General features: G+C 37.7%; 1 protein-coding gene across 1 annotated transcript in view; it reads right to left on the bottom strand.

The window, feature by feature from the left end:
* The window catches only part of LOC122800093 (serotransferrin-A-like), a 276,007-nt gene that overhangs the window by 178,291 nt on the left and 80,114 nt on the right, over positions 1-17,602 (bottom strand). The window contains exon 6 of the mRNA XM_044069617.1: positions 7,467-7,522. Coding sequence (XP_043925552.1) covers positions 7,467-7,522 — 56 coding nt within the window. The remainder of the gene's footprint in view (positions 1-7,466; positions 7,523-17,602) is intronic.

The following is a 17,602-nucleotide window of genomic DNA, read 5'->3' as shown; positions in this document are numbered from 1 at the left end:
TTGGTTTATATGACTGGAAAAACGTAAGAGTTGGATTTACCCATATACCCAGGTCCTTAAATAAATCTATAGTTTTAATCACTGCGGGATGCATTAAATATTCACTGTTCAGTCTATGTCTCCCAAATCTCATATACTTAGTTTTTGATGTATTAATTAACATATTATTCTCCTGTGTTCAAATGGTCAATTTAGTAATTTGTTTGCAGACATGCCCTGTCTGTAACAAATGTAATCACTTTTTCTTTCTTCAAGTCATCTGCATACAGACTTTAGAACACATCAGATGAAAAAGATAGCTCTGAAAGATACAACATAAACAAGTATGGGCCTAGGACACAACTCTGGGGAGCACCCAGATTGTAACCTATAATTTCACCTGTCCAATTGCTGTAAGATTCTTGCCATGTCCTGTTTTTAAGCCATGCAGCTATCTAGCTTATCAAGAGTATATCAGTAACCTAGCTGTTCTAATTTACTGCTCAGTGTTTTGTGTATGATCAAATGCTGAAGTTAAGTCTGTACAAATTACATCACAGCACAATTTTTCATTTATAACTGTTATTATAGTGTTATTAAACATCAAGGTACAGGTGGGTAAATATCTATTTTCAACATATGCTTTGCTGATATCTGGTTTCAAGTCCCAAACTTTCCAACTCTGACAAAAACTCTCCATTATTTTTCCACAACATAAAAGTAAACTTATGGGGCTGTATGTTATGGGGCTGTATGACTCTGGGTTTGTCCTACCCCCCTTTCCTTGAAAAATAGGTTTAACAAGTACATGTCTCCAATCTAGAGGACTCCCCTCATGTTGAAATGACCAAGTGAAGAACAGATATAGTGGCACTGTAAGTTGATGCTGAAATATTCTCAGGTAATTATTATTAATTGCATCCCCTCCCTGTGCTTTGATTGGGTCTAGTTTGCATAGTTCTTTTTCAATATAATCTAATTTGACTTTTAGTATCAGAGTTTTTCTGGATGTTACTAGGACAATTTATCATCCCCTTAGTGGAGCCAGACTGCTTTGTATTAGATTTTGCAAACGTATTTATAATATGTTGTGTCTGCAAATAAATTTTAGAATGTGTAAACAGTGTATCAATTTGTATGACTTAACTCATACAACATTGTATGTATCCAAACATGGTTTCCTATTTTGCTCAATAATAAAATTTCTTCATTTTTTTATTTTGACTCACTATGTTTGTCTATCTTGCTTACATAAATCTTCAAAGTTATAGTTTGACCTGTTTTCCATTTATTACATATTTTTTGTCCCTATGGAAGTATATCCTCCTGACTTTGTGTATCTAGATCCTGACATTAAACACTTTTGATCTTTTGCATTCAAACAATTTGTCATTCAAAATTTGCCACATTCCTTCTACAGTTCTTCCCACCGAATGCATCACTACAATTAGTTTTACACAGTAACTGTTTTGCTTCCTCACAATCTGTTATTAATCTTCTAAGCATTACTTTAGATTTCAGTTTGGTTGAATTGTCTAGCAACAATTTATCCTTTATAACCTTATGATTACTGCACATCAACAGTGGTAAAACTTGACATGAAATAACAGTCATTTCCTTAGGAACACAAACAATGTCTAGTACTTTTTTATTCCCTGGTAGGCTTTTTTACAGTCTGACACAGCTGTTATTCCTGAAGCTTTACTCCCTCCCCACTCTGTAACCAGTCTAATCTACTTTTTCCATGATTTAAAGATACTCGGAACCACTACTCATTTTCTTGCATTAGGAATCTAAACTCCCTCCTTTTTTACCCTGCTTATAATAAATTAATTTGGACCACCAGGTGGCAGACTTGTCCTTTCCAGGCCTTGAAGCCTTCTCTTGACCTGTACTACACCTTTGCTATATACTGTTTATCCACAGACGTGCTATTAAACTGTACCCCATAACATCTATTTATTTTTATGGTTAGCTCTCACACACCCTCCAAATAGCTCTGTTATCTACTATTTTAACTTTATTCCAGTATTTAGGGTTACCTACCTACTGTAATCCCTGCTTCAACTGTTTGTTCTTTTCAGCTCCTTTCCTCTCTTGTCTCTACCTGCTCTGTTCGCCCTGCGGGCTCACTCCACTCCCCTACTCTACCCTCAATTCCCACCTACCCCTACTGCTCCTAAGCTTATACGTCCTCACCACACCCTCTTCCTCTCCAATCCAATCACAATAGTTATCTTGTTAACATTCTACATATACCTCTATCTAATCACCCCTAGTATAACTCCTCCCCTTTAAAGAACACCAGTAAGCTTATTAGTCACTATGCAAACACAACCTTTCCAAATCTAGCTAAGGCTCTTAATCATTGTCTTTCTCCTACTTTTTCTAACAGTAACCTATCTGCTAACCTCATATGAACAGTCAAAATATTTACAGCTGAACTTCCCTAATGCACAAACAAGTACTATACCTCTAATTAACTCCCCAGAACACATAAATATAATATCTTTACCTAGCTGTTTACCTGCTAAATATCACAGACTGACCCATATCAAATACAACTATCTAAAACCTAAAAAAACCTCTTCACCATTACTTTAACCTCCACAATCCCTTAAACAAACTATTACACCTCTCCTTACTAGATGGGGACATTTATCCTAACCCAGGACCAGGGCAAAAAACAAGCACAGAACCACATATTCATGTTCCTGCTACCCCAAATATCCCATCTAAATCTCCCAACTCACTCTATATAGCTCACCTCAATATTCGCAGCATAAATAATAAAATTTCCCACCTCCATGCTCTCCTGGATGTTCATTCCTTTGATATACTTTGTTTAACAGAAACATGGCTAAAACCCACTACACAAGATGTTGAAATTATTCCATCTGGGTACAACATGTTGTGACAAGACCGCAAAGTAAAAAAAGGAGGGCATGTTGCTATCCTCTATAAGGAAGGGCTACAAATATCTATACTAGATCCTGGTTCCTCTTCTGAAAACAATGCAGAAATCATTAGCACCAAATTTCAACTTAATCCCAGCAAATCCCTAAATATAATATGTATCTACTTGCCCCCTGGTAACAACATCACCACTCTGGAAGGTATCCTTGCTGAACTCTCCACAAAAATTCCCCAAGAGACAATAATTCTTGGAGACTTTAATATAGACTGGAAGGACTGCTCTACTGAATCACCAACCTCCCATATTAACCTTAATGGCTTCTCACAAACAATTAACTCCCCAACCAGAATTAATAAAACTTATACAAAGAATCCATCCTAGACTGAATTATAATGAATAATGACCAACAACTCTATAATGTAGGGACCCTCCCTGACGATGTAAGTGACCATTGTCTCACTTACATAATCAGGCAAAGGTCGAGCTCATACAACCCAACCATATATAAAACAGTAAGAAGCAACAGAAACTTTAACCCCAATAACTTCCAAGCTGAGCTAAAAGAATGTGATTGGTCACCTATAAAATATCTCCCACTTGAAGAAGAAACAAACTACTTTAACTCAAAATTCTTAACAATCCTTAACCACCATGCACCAACGCGTTCCATCAAAATTAAATCTAAACCCACCTCATGGCTTACAAAGAAAACCAGGCAGAAAATTCAACAGAGAAATAAAGTTTGGGCATTATGGAGAACTAAAAACCCAGTAGACCAACAACAATTTAGGCAAAAAAGAAATGAGACTAAGAAAGCTATACTCGAAGATAAAAAAAAACTTTTACTTCCACCTCCAACAGATCAACCAAAATAATCCACAAACATTCTGGGCTAACATAAACAGACTACTTCAACCAGGCCAATCTGCAACACCACCCCTATAGGATCAAATTCCGACAATCCAAAGCAAACTGCTAATGCTTTTAATACCTTCTTCACTGAGACCATCCAAACACTTGCTAATCAACTAACAGCCAATAGCTCTTACCTTCCAACCAATACTACTAACTCTCTCACAACTCTAAACCTGCAACCTGTCCCAAGTTTCCTCATCTGCAACCTCTTAAGTAAACTAAAACCTACTACCCCCTCAGCTGACCAGCTACCTGCTGAATACCTGCAAAAGGCAGCCAGAGTAATAGCTTATCCTGTATCATTGCTGATAAATAGAACCATACAAGAAAGCACTATTCCCACCATCTGGAAAATCTCCTACATTATCCCCCTACACAAGGGAGGAAACTCCAGAGAATATTCTAACTATTGTCCCATAGCTCTACTTTCCCCATTAGCTAAAATAATGGAAAAGTGCGTCCACAGACAGTTACTAGACCACCTACTCCAGAACAATTTACTGGCCAAATCTCAACATGGCTTCAGGCCTTTCCACAATACAACTGCACTCCTATCCTTCACTAACAGCATCAATAAAAACCGTAATAACAATCTTCTCTCTTCAACACTTTTCATTGACCTTTCAAAAACATTTGACATGGTCAACCACCACTTACTTTTCAATATTCTAAAATCCTTCTCTCTGGACACAAAGACTATAAAATGGTTCCAGTCCTACCTTGTTAATAGACAGCAGGCAGTGCTATGGGAAAACAACCTCTCATCCCATCTCCCAGTTACCCTAGGTGTTCCTCAGGGCTCTATATTGGGCCCCCTCCTTTTCTCAATACTTATCAATGATCTCAACCTAGCTATTCCTTTAACTAACTGTGTACAATACGCAGATGATTCAACAATAATCTGCTCAGCTAAATCTCAATCCCAGCTACAGACTCTAACTCAGACAATGTTCAATAAAACAGAAAATTGGTTTCTACAATGCTGCCTCCTCTTGAACCCCCCCCCAAAAAAAAACTCCTCCTCTTCACTCCTACCCATAAATCACTCCCAATGAACTTTTCAGTCTTATCCAATAATGGTACACTCATATCTCCCGATCCAACAACTAAACTTCTAGGGATAACCATTGATAACAACCTGAAACCCATATCAACAATACCATAAACACTGTCAACAGGAAGCTAGGCTCCCTCTATAGGATAAAACTCTTTCTCTCCCCACGAGCCAGAACCACTATTGCCTATTCCCACCTTATCTCCACAGTTCTTTATGCTTCTTGCATATATACTAACTTGCCAAAAAATCACCTCAACAAGCTAGCCAACGCTTACAATAACATTGCCAGATTTGCTACTGCTTCCTCCTTTAGGACCCATCATTGCCTTAATTTGAAACAATTAGACTGGTTAGAGCTTCTGAATCAGATTCACTTTAAACAACTCACCATTGTGCACAAAACCCTTTTCCAACCTACCAATACCCCAATACTTGCTAGTCTCATTACCCAATATAAGAACCTTTCAACTTTACGCTCATCTAATAAACTACTTGTATCAACATGTAAATCTAATAACATGGCAGGAGATCCTCTGTTCTTAAATGCAGTTGGAAAGTATTGGAACCAACTCCCCCATGAACTTACATCACTGTCTTCATTTACACTTTTTAAACACAATCTGAAACTCTGTCTTAAAACCCATTGGTTATGTCCCTGTACAAATCCAGACTAATCTCATACTATATCCCAAATTCCCTCTCTTAAGACCTAATGCCTGCTCTATCTGTGTCTTTTTAGATCAAGGCCTATCCTTGGCAAAAACATATCTTATCCTAACAGAGATAATTTAAAATACCTAGTTAAATTCTTCTGCATATAATTCTAAAGCATCCTACCTAAGGCAGGCAATAAGTATTGTTTAAACTGTGAGCATTGCTGAACTGTTGAAACTTGAAGTATGCATTTGTTTAACAATTACTTTCTAGTTACTAATGAAGTATTGTACATAAAGTCTAAAACATCTTATCTAATGCTTGTAACATGTTTTTTGTATAAACTGAAGATTCCTGAACTGTTTAAAATTTGTAGTATTTAACTGTATAACAACTAGTAGCTGTATGTTAGTAGTCTAGTAATCTCTTGGAACTTATCTACCCGGGACTCTACTGAAAATGGACATAAATTCAGTTAGACTATCCCGATCAACAAATGTAAAATAAAAAAAAAATAAAATAAAATAAATAATAAAAAAGATACATTGTAAATACTTTCCTTACTAATGTTGCTGAATCAATATCATTCCATATGAACATGTAATAATCACAGGTCTCATAATCTTTAATCTCCATAATAACACCTCCACCTCATTTTTGTTAGAATGTCTGTTACAGTAAAAACATTTATACCCTGACAGAACTGGTTTCCAGTTACTGATATTTAAGCATGCTACACAAAAAAATAACATTTACTATAGCACTGCACTGTAGTTATGTTCCTTTGTGGTTATGTACTTCCTAATTAATTTGCTCACTTGTATTATTCTCTGACTGTATGTTTCCATATGTAGATATTACTGTTTCTTGAAAGTGGTAAACTCAATTTTGCTATCTACTATACACTGAAATCATGAATCCCTTACAGCAGTTTAGTGAGGACTGTAAATCTAATAAATAATCTGCAATGAGAAATATATTTTATTGGCTTGTATTGCTCTTCTATTCACTACTAGAATGTTTTCTCTATTGTTATGTGTACCAGTTTGCAGGATAGTATACAGACTATACATCTGTGGTACTTTTCTTTCATTTCTCAGAAATGGGTCACACTCAGTTTTTCATCTCAGTTACAAATATAAATAGATGAATGAAGGTATGGTCTTGTGGAAAGGGAAGAGAATTGAGGTTCAAATGAGAACATTGGCAATGGAACAGAAGATTGAATATCTCTAAAGATCTCAATTTTGTCTCTTTTTTGTATAACATGTATACATGTAGAGTAATTTGTGCATTACCAAATTATTTGAATAAATACACACTCACACTCACACACACACACACACACACACACACACACACACACACACACACACACACAAAGACAAAATGTTCCATACAGCATTTAAATAAATAAAAATGCCTTCTAATCTGCATACCATTTGCTCATTTAGCACAGTATATCTCCTAAGTTTGGTTGGGGGATCTTGTTTAAATTTTACTCTTTCATTCCAAGTTTGCTGAGTAAACATCTGAACTGTAGGTGCAGTGCAGGTTTTAGGACCCACCCATTTTACATCACTAGTCACTACGAATTAACGAAAATAAATTAAATGAAATACCTTTCTAATCAAATTGCCTTATACCTGGGTGAAGATGATTTCCCTTGATCCCTAACATTATTAGCCTGACACATTACTGGTATGAACTAATGAAACATATAACAAACAAAAGATAAATGGGATTTTTGAGTTCAAGTCAGTTTTACCTCTTCCTCTGACTTCATTACTATGACATCTTGTTGGTATAAACTCCATGCAGTACTACTTAAGAACATAACAGAAACAGATGAAGATGAAATTTTTGGCTATTATATTACAAGGAAAGTATGACAGCAAACAGATTTACTAAGAACACTTAGTATGAGATGAGAATTTTGCTTACCTGGTACAGTTGTATGTTTCACAAAGGCAACATCTCCTACACCATCCTTAAGACACCTGTGAGAAGGAATAAACATCTTTAGTAACATACCACCAAGGTTGCCTGAATAGTCATGTTTTATTACACATAAACATACACACATGCACACACAACACAGACATACATGCATACACATTAAGTTATTATAGTGTGTTGTCCTGCTTCATTATTTCCATTACCAGCAACCGCGTAGCAAAACAGGTCATAACGAAGTATTGATCCTTCTTTGCTTTCTACATTACGATTGTCAATGCTTTATTGATATCATGTCTTTCCTTACTCATCATCGCTGACTCCTACACACTTTGCCGGAAAGTGAATTAATGATTTCAAATTGCTATCATCTCTGAAACATAGTTCTACACAAATAAATGAATTTTTGTGAAGGCATTTGTTTGTCCATTCATTCATTCATTCATTCATTCATTCATTCATTCATGCATTCTCATTACTGATTTATTCAATTCCGGGTCATGTGGATCTGGAGTTTATCCTAACAAGCAACAGTAGACAGGTAGCCGGGACCCCAATCCATTACATAACACACACACACACACACACACACACACACACACACACACACACACACACACACACACACACACACACACACACACACACACACACAATTAACATAATATATCTTTTCTGAGTTCTTTCATAAATGTATATTCAGTTGCTAATTGCTTTAGTTACTATAGCGCAAATAATTATTTTGATTCCCAAGATGCTTTGTTTTCAAATTTCAGAATACTTGTGTCATTCTCATTTTAGATTATTTCAAGATGGCTGTAAGTGGCTAACACTGATTTCAAGAGATCACCTCTGTTGCTACAGTTGTGTTTTTAATAATTCTTTGCATTTTGTGTAACTTGACATGCTTTCTGATTTCCCAGGTTTATTTTGCTATTAAGCCAGTTCAGGAGTGCTTCACCTTTTCTGGGAATTTTTGATATCTGGACTATTAGCTTGTGTTTCTAATGCAGTAACGTCTTTAAAGGCCTGGATTGCGCATCACTGTGCCTTCTGCCTGACTGTGCTATATTTTTCAATTTCCTTTGGTGATGAGCCTGACAAGCATGCTTAGTACCTTCTGGATTCTCCTGCAGTTCTCTGTTCCTTTGTATTGGCTTGGGATCTTATGGCATCTGTGTAATTCTGTTGCTGCAGCTAAAAGAGAATTTCAACCTGGGTTTGGCTTTCTGGCATTCATCTTGAGCTGTTGCTGTCACCATGTTTGGGCTGTTGTATCTTCTGTAATGTCAGTGGTTGTGAGGTTAACAACAACATTTAGGTTCATAGGTTCATTGGTGTTTACTAGGCTAACAACCACAAGGGCCGTTTTAAGCCTAGCCATGCATCCCAAATCTCTGACAAGTTCTGATACCTGTGATAAGTGTAAGCATGGGCCTGTGAGATGACTCATTTACAGGTTACCTGTTTCCATTAGAGACATAGGTGCCAAACCAGGGATGAATTTCCAGTTTCCCATCCAATTGTCCAAGTTGTACTTGAACTGGGTTAGGGAGGAACTCTGCTTCACATGGATGAGGAGCCTGTTCCATAAACGGGGTAGTCTCTGGAATACATATCTATTTCTCCAGCAGGTCCTATTTATATCACAGGCAAGGTTTAAGTCTTTAGAACAGGTAATTCTGGTACTGTTTGTTTTGTGGATATGCAGGAGGTCCATCAGAGTGGGGTCTGACAATGCCCTGTATGCCAGGCATAGATCTCCCCTCAAAAGCCTGTAAGAGACAGAATACAGGAATAGGGCCTTGAGGCAGTCTGCATAGGACATATTACTTATGCCCTGTATTCTTTTAGTGAGGAGCCTCTGCGGATGTTCCATTTGTTAGATATGCCTGGTTAGGTACATACCTAAAGGGTCATTTTACTCAATGATTGGTCTGATGAATGCCGAATACAGTGGAACAATGACTTCCTTAGAATTAAATGCCATGCCTTTGTTTATAAGTTGTGCAACACAGAATGATTTCCTCACCACCGTAGACATGTGATGATAAAAGGCTAGATTACTATCTATGTGTGTCCCTACGTCCCTGACTACTGGGTCAAATCTAAGGGGTGTGCTGTCAATATGATAGTTACCAAGGATGGATGACTTTCCAAAGGATAGTATTATGCATTTCTTGGCATTTTATTTTAGTCCATGACTCTGACAACAGTTGTTTGTCTATGTCAGCCCCTCCTGGAGAACATTTGGGTCAGTGTGAAATTCAATGACAGCTCCTAATTTGCAATTATCTGCAAATTTAGTCAGCCGGAGACCAGTAACATTGGCCTTGACTTCTGAGAAGTAAATGCCAAAAAGGAGCAGTCCAAGCACTGATCCCCGAGGGACTCCACTTGTGATTGGCCTCTTTGTAGAGGTAGACTCCCAATTCTAACTTCCTGGGTCCTGTCTGTGAGCCAGTTGGCTATCCACCAGGTGACATACAGGTTTGTACCCAACCTCCTGAGTTTGTCAACAATGCCTGAGTGGGGTATTGTGTTAAATGCCTTGGCCAGGTCAAGGTAGGCAGTGTGAATGATTTTGCCCTCATCCATTGCTTTAGTGACCTTCTCAAAGAAATCCACTAGGGTGAGTAGGTATGATCTATCCTTGACAAAACCAAACTGGGTTGGGTCCAGTGTCTGGAGGTTTACTATATCTCTGTTGATCATCTCCATGATAATTCTTTCCATGGCTTTACATATAAGACTAGTGAGACTTATGGGTCTGTAGTTTCCAGGGTCTGTAGATGGCCCACCTTTGTGCAGAGGGATGACTGTTGCCTTTCTCCATTCATGAGGCATGAATCCTGTTTGGAGGCTACAGTTAAATAGTAATTCCAGAGGCCGTGGTAGGTGATGTTTCATGCTATTTAGAAGGCATCCTGGGATATTTTCTGGGCCCACTGATGCAGTGTTCTTGGTCTTAGAGAGAGCATTAAGGACCTGTTCCCTAGTTATAGTAGGGGGATTTATATTTCATGATAATTCCTAAGGGAAGGTTGAGGGGGAGAGAGGAGTAAAGTTGGAGCTAAATTTATCAGCCAGAAGGTTTGCTATTTCTTCTGGCACAGTATAGGTGGCTCCATTTACAATTAGCTCTGCACATAACTGTGTATTGCCTTTGAGGTTGTGGACATAGCTAAAGAATGCTTTGTGGTTGTCCCTGGCCTGGGAGGCCAAACTTACCTCAAATTTGGCTTTGGTAGACTTTATTTGTCCTCTGAGTTGTTTATTTAGTTTGATGTGAGTCTTTTATCGTGCTGGGTGCTGTACCTCCTAATCTTTGCCATGATTGCTTGCATATTGTCCTACCTCTGTGGTGACTCAGCCAATGCCCCTCCCCCTGCCATTTTCCCTTTAGGACAATGCATTTATACATGTCCTCAGCCTCTATAAGGAATGACTGTAAAACACACCTGAGTTCATGACTTCTCTCCCATCGCTGATTACATGACATCTTTTTCTGACATTTCCTCAGTTGCCTGAGCCAGTAATCAAACTTGGGTCTCCTGGGCCATAGTGAAGATTTTATCACACCACAGCATGGTGAGGGCTGCAGGTGAGGCATATTTGGTGGAGATATGGACATATGTCTTTGGTATGAGGGATACATATTTGACATATACAGTAGGATAACCAGTTCTTTAAAATGTGTATATGGCAGGAGCAAACATCTGAATTCTCTTTTGCTTTTCACTCACTTACATGGGGAAGTTTCTAAAAGAGCGCTCTTATATTCTTTCTTTTCTTTTTTGGCACATTCAGTTGCTGCCTGATTTGTACCTACTTTTAGTTTGATTTCCATTCTCGCTTGATGCCGATATGCTTCTGCTAAACTAAGCAGGGAAGTCATGTTAGACTTATTTTCCTCATGTTTCAAAACTTTGACTACATTTGGGTCTTGTGAGGTCAGCAGATATGTATGCAATCCTACGATTGCAGATCTATACATGTAATCAATTGCGAGAAGGCCCATACCTCCTTCAGAACAGGGAATATATAGTCTTGGTATACACTAATTTGTATAAATTACTTGATGAGCAAGAAGCATCCTTGTTTTATTGCCCATCCAATCCAACACCTTTTGGGGCCAGTCTATCACTCCAAAACTGTAAGTTAGGATAGGAACAGAAAATTGATTTATAGCTTGTACTTTGTTCCTAGATGTCAATACTGTTTTCAGTATTAATTTTAGTCTTCTGAAATATTTCTTACTACGTTTTATTTGCATGTGTTCTTGTTTTATTGATCCTTCATCAATTTCCAAATATTTATAGCCTCCCTCTTGCTCAGGTTATTTTATATAACATTTTTGTCCCAAACTGATGTTTTCTTGGTGATGTAGCTTTCCTACTTTAATGGTTGCTTTTGCACATTTATTAAGACTAAATGATATTCTCACATCATCTGAAAAAGTTTTGACCACTTGCGGTTGTGCTTTCATTTCCTCATCTGATAAACTACACAGTTTTAAATCATCTACAAAAAGAAGATGAGACGTCTTCACACTTTGTTGTTTTCTGGGAGCCAAATTGTAGCCATGACCTAATCTGTTAAGTAGACAGCTTAATGTGTTATGGGCGATACAAAAGTTCAGCAGTTACAAAGAGTCACCCTGGAATATCCCCATTTGAATTTTATTCCTGGAATAATAATTTGTCCTTTATCATGGCTTAACTGCAAAGTGGTTTGCCAATGTTTCATGGTTGCAATAATATAATAGATCAGTGAAGGGTTGTATTTTATACATTTTAAGCACTCTTTCATCCATGAATGATGGATATTGTCAAATGCTTTTTTCATAATCTATCCATGCCATACTTAAATTCCTCCCCTTTTTACAGTTTTCCATTATGACTTTATTTGACAACCAATGATCATTTATTCCATATGAATTTCTTTTGTTACCCTTTTGTTCTATTGCCATGATTGACTTTTCTTCTAAGTGACTATAAACTCTGTAAGCATCAACTCCAGTGGATAGCTTATACATTGTCAGAAGGCAAGTTATTGGTCTATAGTTTTTAGGATAGCTTGCAAGTTTGCTCTTAAGTAGGAGTATTATACTTTCTGTTGTTAATCAGGTTGGTGTCGGTTTGGGGTTCACATACAAATAGCTCTTTCTCATGGTTAAATGTTTATGTAAAGATGTTAATGCTTTCAGCCAGAAGTTAGGTGCTGCATCTTGGCCTGGGGTTTTCCATTTATGAGCTTTTTTTAATTTTGTTTCAAATTCTCTGGCCATTACTTCATCCCATTTTATATCCTGTACATTTGAACTTCTTATTTTTTTCTTTTACTTCTTCTATCCATTTAACATCTTTGATATGTTCCACAGGATCTTCATAGATATTTCTCCAAAATGTATCTATTTCTTTTCTTTTTGTTGGTGTTATAATTCCTTTTGAGTTGTTTCCAAATTCTCTATAAAACTTTTTTTTTTTTTTTTGCAATAATCAATAAGTTGCTTATGTTGTACTTTTCCTTTATATTTATCTGCATATCCTCTAAGTTTTTCTGCCTGTGCTGATACTTTAGTTTATTATTTGCAACAGTGGATGACAGATCCCAAAACATTCTGATACTGGGCATTGCGTTTATCATGTCTATCTTTCTGAGTATTTTTTATCTGTTCCCTTCTAACAGTGACATCTCTTGTCTTAATTGCTTTATAATTTTCTCTGCTGTATTTGGAACTTCCATGATGGCATTTGATTTCTCCCCTTCCTTTCCCTTGCTGCCCTATGTTTTTGTGGTAAGACTTTATCTGTTATTAATTTAGCTGCACAGTAATATATCCTATTTACTTCTGTTATATCACACAAATCTGCATGAACAGTCCTAATTACTGTCTTCATTTGTTTTATCAAACTTCTAACTTTTTGGGTTTTATTGACTTTCTGTAATCTATTTCTTTCATTGATCTTAATATGTCTGACCATTGCTGTTAAACAAGCAACTCTTCTCTTAGATCATTTTCTTCAAAATTGAGGGCATATTCTTTGTTTTACATTTCCTGCAGACATTCTATAGAAAGTTCTAGAGCACCTTCCTGTGCCACATTCTCTTCAGTATCATCCTGTGTCATCCATTGCTCTTTCATATGGGAACTCACTGGCCTATCACTCCACAATACTGACTTTATCAGGGTTGACAGTTTCCTGTTCTTTCCCTTGTTGTATAACTCCAACTAAACTTTTGTACTGATTTCCTATGGAAGGCTCCAAAGTATCCTTATATGGTAACTGATCATATGTTTCCTGCTCAACTGGTTTCTCCTTAATTTGGGGATCCATTGCACTGTCCTGCTGTGATGTTATCAAAGCTAGATTTCTACACTAAATCCTTCACTTTGCAGGAAATCCATACCCTCAATTTCTATCTCTTTAACTTGTCCATTAGTAATCCTCTTTTCTAATTTTCCTCCTTGATTTCTTATTTTTGTATTGTAAAATTTTCTATATCCGAATGCCTTTGCCTGTATTTTTCTTCAAATACCTTTGGTGTCGCTCTTTTTGCATTGACTAGTTTTGCTTTCTCCTTTGCATAAATATTGTGCCATATTAAATCTCTCTTTCCCATGTCCATATTTCTTCTTCAGATATTTCTTGCTCCTCCTGTTTCTCCTTACTTGGGGGGCTTGTTGTCCCATCATGCTGTGATATAACCTGTATTTGACTTTCTACACTAAATCCTTCACTTCTGTTCTACATTCACTCTTTGTGATTTTATTTTTTGTATTGTGAAATTTTCCATATCTGGATGTCTTTGCCTTTATTTTTCTTTGAATATCTTAGGGGCTGCCTTTTTTGTATTGATTAATTTGGCGTTCTCCTTTGCATAAATATTACACCATATTTATTTATTTATTTAACATTTGCTTGCCAGGATAGTCCGACTGGACAACAAATGTCCATTTTCAGCAGAGTCCTGGGGAGAAAAACTCCATAAGTTTACAGAGAGAAGAAAAATTTACAAAAGAGATATTACAATATAGTAACATACAGATTGTAGACTTTAGAGCAGTTAATATACAAAAAGAGGATATTACCTCTTTTGGTTGAAAATACAAATGTACAAAATATACAATGAGAGTAGCTAAGAACCTGGCAGAGCATTGCAAGATATTTCACAGCTGAAAAGCTTATATAAATGTTTAAGTTTCCATATATACATTCAAGCAAATATACATGTAAGGGCATATATATATATATATATATATATATGGTTCTACCTGACATAGCCGAAACCACACAACACCGACAACCACATCACCGACACCACATATTCGACAGTCCATAAACACGAAACCACACATAACCGACAACGAAATAACCGACGGTACACAAACACGAAACCCCATACACTGCACACACCACAATAACAATTATTAAAACAAAACACATCCCATTCCACAAACCACACACAACACAAGCACACCAAAATCCTTACAAGCCCACACTAAACCTTACCCTAACCCTAAGGTCCGTCACTATCGCACACTTACCTACCCGCCTCCTAACCCTAACTCACTTAACCCGCCCCCGCCTCCCTAACCCTAACTCACTTAACCCACCCCTATCGCCTCCCTAACCCTAACTCACTTAACCCACCCCTATCGCTTCCTAACCCTAACTCACTTAACTCACCTATCGCTTTAACCTAACTCACTTAACCCACCCCTATCCCCACAGACCGTCAATCTCCACACTTACCTGCCTCGAGCCCTCCCGGCCCTCACTACCGCATACTCACACAGCCTTTCCCCATGTCGGCATCCTCGGCGTTGGTGTTGTCATCCGTCGTGTCGGTCTTCTGCATTGTCGATGTTCTGCAACCCGCGATTGCCGTCGGTCTTCGCTTTTCGATCTTCTGGAGCTCAATTCGCTGTCGGTCTTCTGCGCTGTCGACGAAGTCAGGTAGAACCATATATATATATATATATATATAGAAATATATATATATATACATATATATATCTTTATGGGTCTACCTGATTTAATCGAAAGCTTCAAACGCCGACAACGAGAACACCGACACCGGAAGATCGACAACGGAGAAGACCAAAAGCTGAAAATCCCGATGCTGAGAACACCGACATGTTAAGGTAAGTGTGCAGTAGGGACGGACGTTAGGGTTAGGGTGTGGGTAAGGTAAGTGTGTGATAGTGACGGACATTAGGGTTAGGGTGCGGGTCAGGTAAGTGTGCGATAGTGACGGACTTTAGGTTTAGGGGCGGGTTAAGTGAGTTAGGGTTAGGGTGCGAGTAAGGTAAGTGTGTGATGGTGACAGAGTTAAGGGTTAGAGGCGGATTAAGTGAGTTAGGGTTAGGGTGCAGTTAAGATAAGTGTGCGATAGTGACGGACCTTAGGGTTAGGGTTTGGGTTAAGGTTGGTGCATAGATAGTTGTGTATGTAAGGTTTAGTGTAGGTTTGTAAGGTGTTTGGTGTGCTTGTGTTGTGTGTGTGTTTTTCGGAAAAATTTATTTATTTTGTTGATTGTTAGGATTGTGGTTTATCGGGCATGTGAAGTTTCGTGTTTTTGAACTTTTGGTTTTGTGGTGTCGGTTATTTCATTGTTGGTGTTTTGGTGTGTCGGTGTTATCAGTTAGACCCATATTTATACACACATGTACATACACTCATATATAGGTTATTGTTTACGCATGGATAGGTATAGTTAGAGCATGTTGTTTATGTTGTCCAGGACAGATGGGGTGTAGAAATAGCGAGTGGATGAGGCTTCATGGGGTCAATTACAGTTACATAGATGGTTGATGAGAGGTATGTTTTAAGTAAGCTTTTGAAGGAGGGTGTGGAGTTTTGCAGTCTGAGGTCAGGGGGAAGGTTGTTCCATATTTTTGCTATTTCATGGGCAAATATTGATTCCCAGAGTTGTTTTTGTATGTGATGGTTTTGATTAAGGCTTTGTTGGAGGACCAAAGTTGTCTATTTGAATTGCAGAAGTTCAGCATGCCAGTCAGGTCAGGGGTTTTCTTGGGGTAGTACAGAATTAGATGAGCTAGAGTGAGTTGATGGTACCTTAATAGGTTCAGAAATTCAAGCCAATGCAAGGCTTGTAGGGAAAGGCAATGGTGGGATCGTGATTCGGCATTTGTAGCGTATCTAGCAATTTTGTTGTAACAGATGGAAAGTTGATTAAGGTCAGTTTTGTAAAGTGTAGTTAGAACTGGGGATGCATAAAGTAGAGTAGATAGGAAGTAGGTCCTTGCTATTGCAATTTGATATTCTGTGGTTAGATAACTTTTACAGTGATAAAGGGAACCTGGCTTTTTGAGGAATTTAGTGATGGTTGGTGATATGTACTTTGTGAATTTGAGTTGCTGGTCAATGGTAACTCCTAGGAGTTTAGCCTAAGTAACAGGGGTGATTTGGGTTTTGTTGGCGGAGAGTATAGAGTAGGTAAGTTTGCTCATTTCAGTAGAGTGGAATATCATTAGTTGTGTTTTCTTGGGATTTAGTATGAGTTGTGAGTTGTTAAGCCAGTTCTCTATTTCAGAGAAGGCTTCTTGTTTTTTTTGTTGGAGAAGTTGGATGTTGGGTGCAGAGCATATGACAGTTGTGTCATCAGCGTATTGGACTATTTTGGCTTTAGAGGTAGCTGAGTGGAGTTGGTTTGTGAAGATATTAAAAAAATGGGGTCCTAGGATTGATCCTTGTGGCATGCCTAAGGGGATTGGGAGTGTGGAAGATAGACAGTTATGCCATTTGACGGATTGTTGGCGGTTACCTAAATAGTTTTTAAACCAGAGTAGCGTGGGGTTGTTAAGGTTGAGGTCATTGATCACTCCTTCTTTCCCATGTCCATATTTCTTCTTTATACCTTTCAAAAATCTCTAGATTTTATTCTTTATATTTTCACACTTCCTCAGTCGTTTCTTTTTCCAAATGTCACAAGGCGTCTTGGTCTATGTAATGTTTTTTCAAAAATCTGTTGTATTAATGAACACAACATTTTATTTGAAGCTTCTGACAGTTTTTCTTGTGCAAGTATTTTTCTTTCCTCTAATTTCTCTTACTCTTTTTGTATATCTTCTGTCTGGAAATTCTGGGCTTCTT

Source organism: Protopterus annectens, chromosome 4.part0 (assembly GCF_019279795.1).
Source record: "Protopterus annectens isolate FY-2018-M chromosome 4.part0, PAN1.0, whole genome shotgun sequence".
NCBI classification, from domain to species: Eukaryota; Metazoa; Chordata; order Ceratodontiformes; family Protopteridae; genus Protopterus; species Protopterus annectens.
The sequence above is the reverse complement of the archived record's forward strand: the minus strand, read 5'-3'. Positions and strand labels throughout refer to the sequence as shown.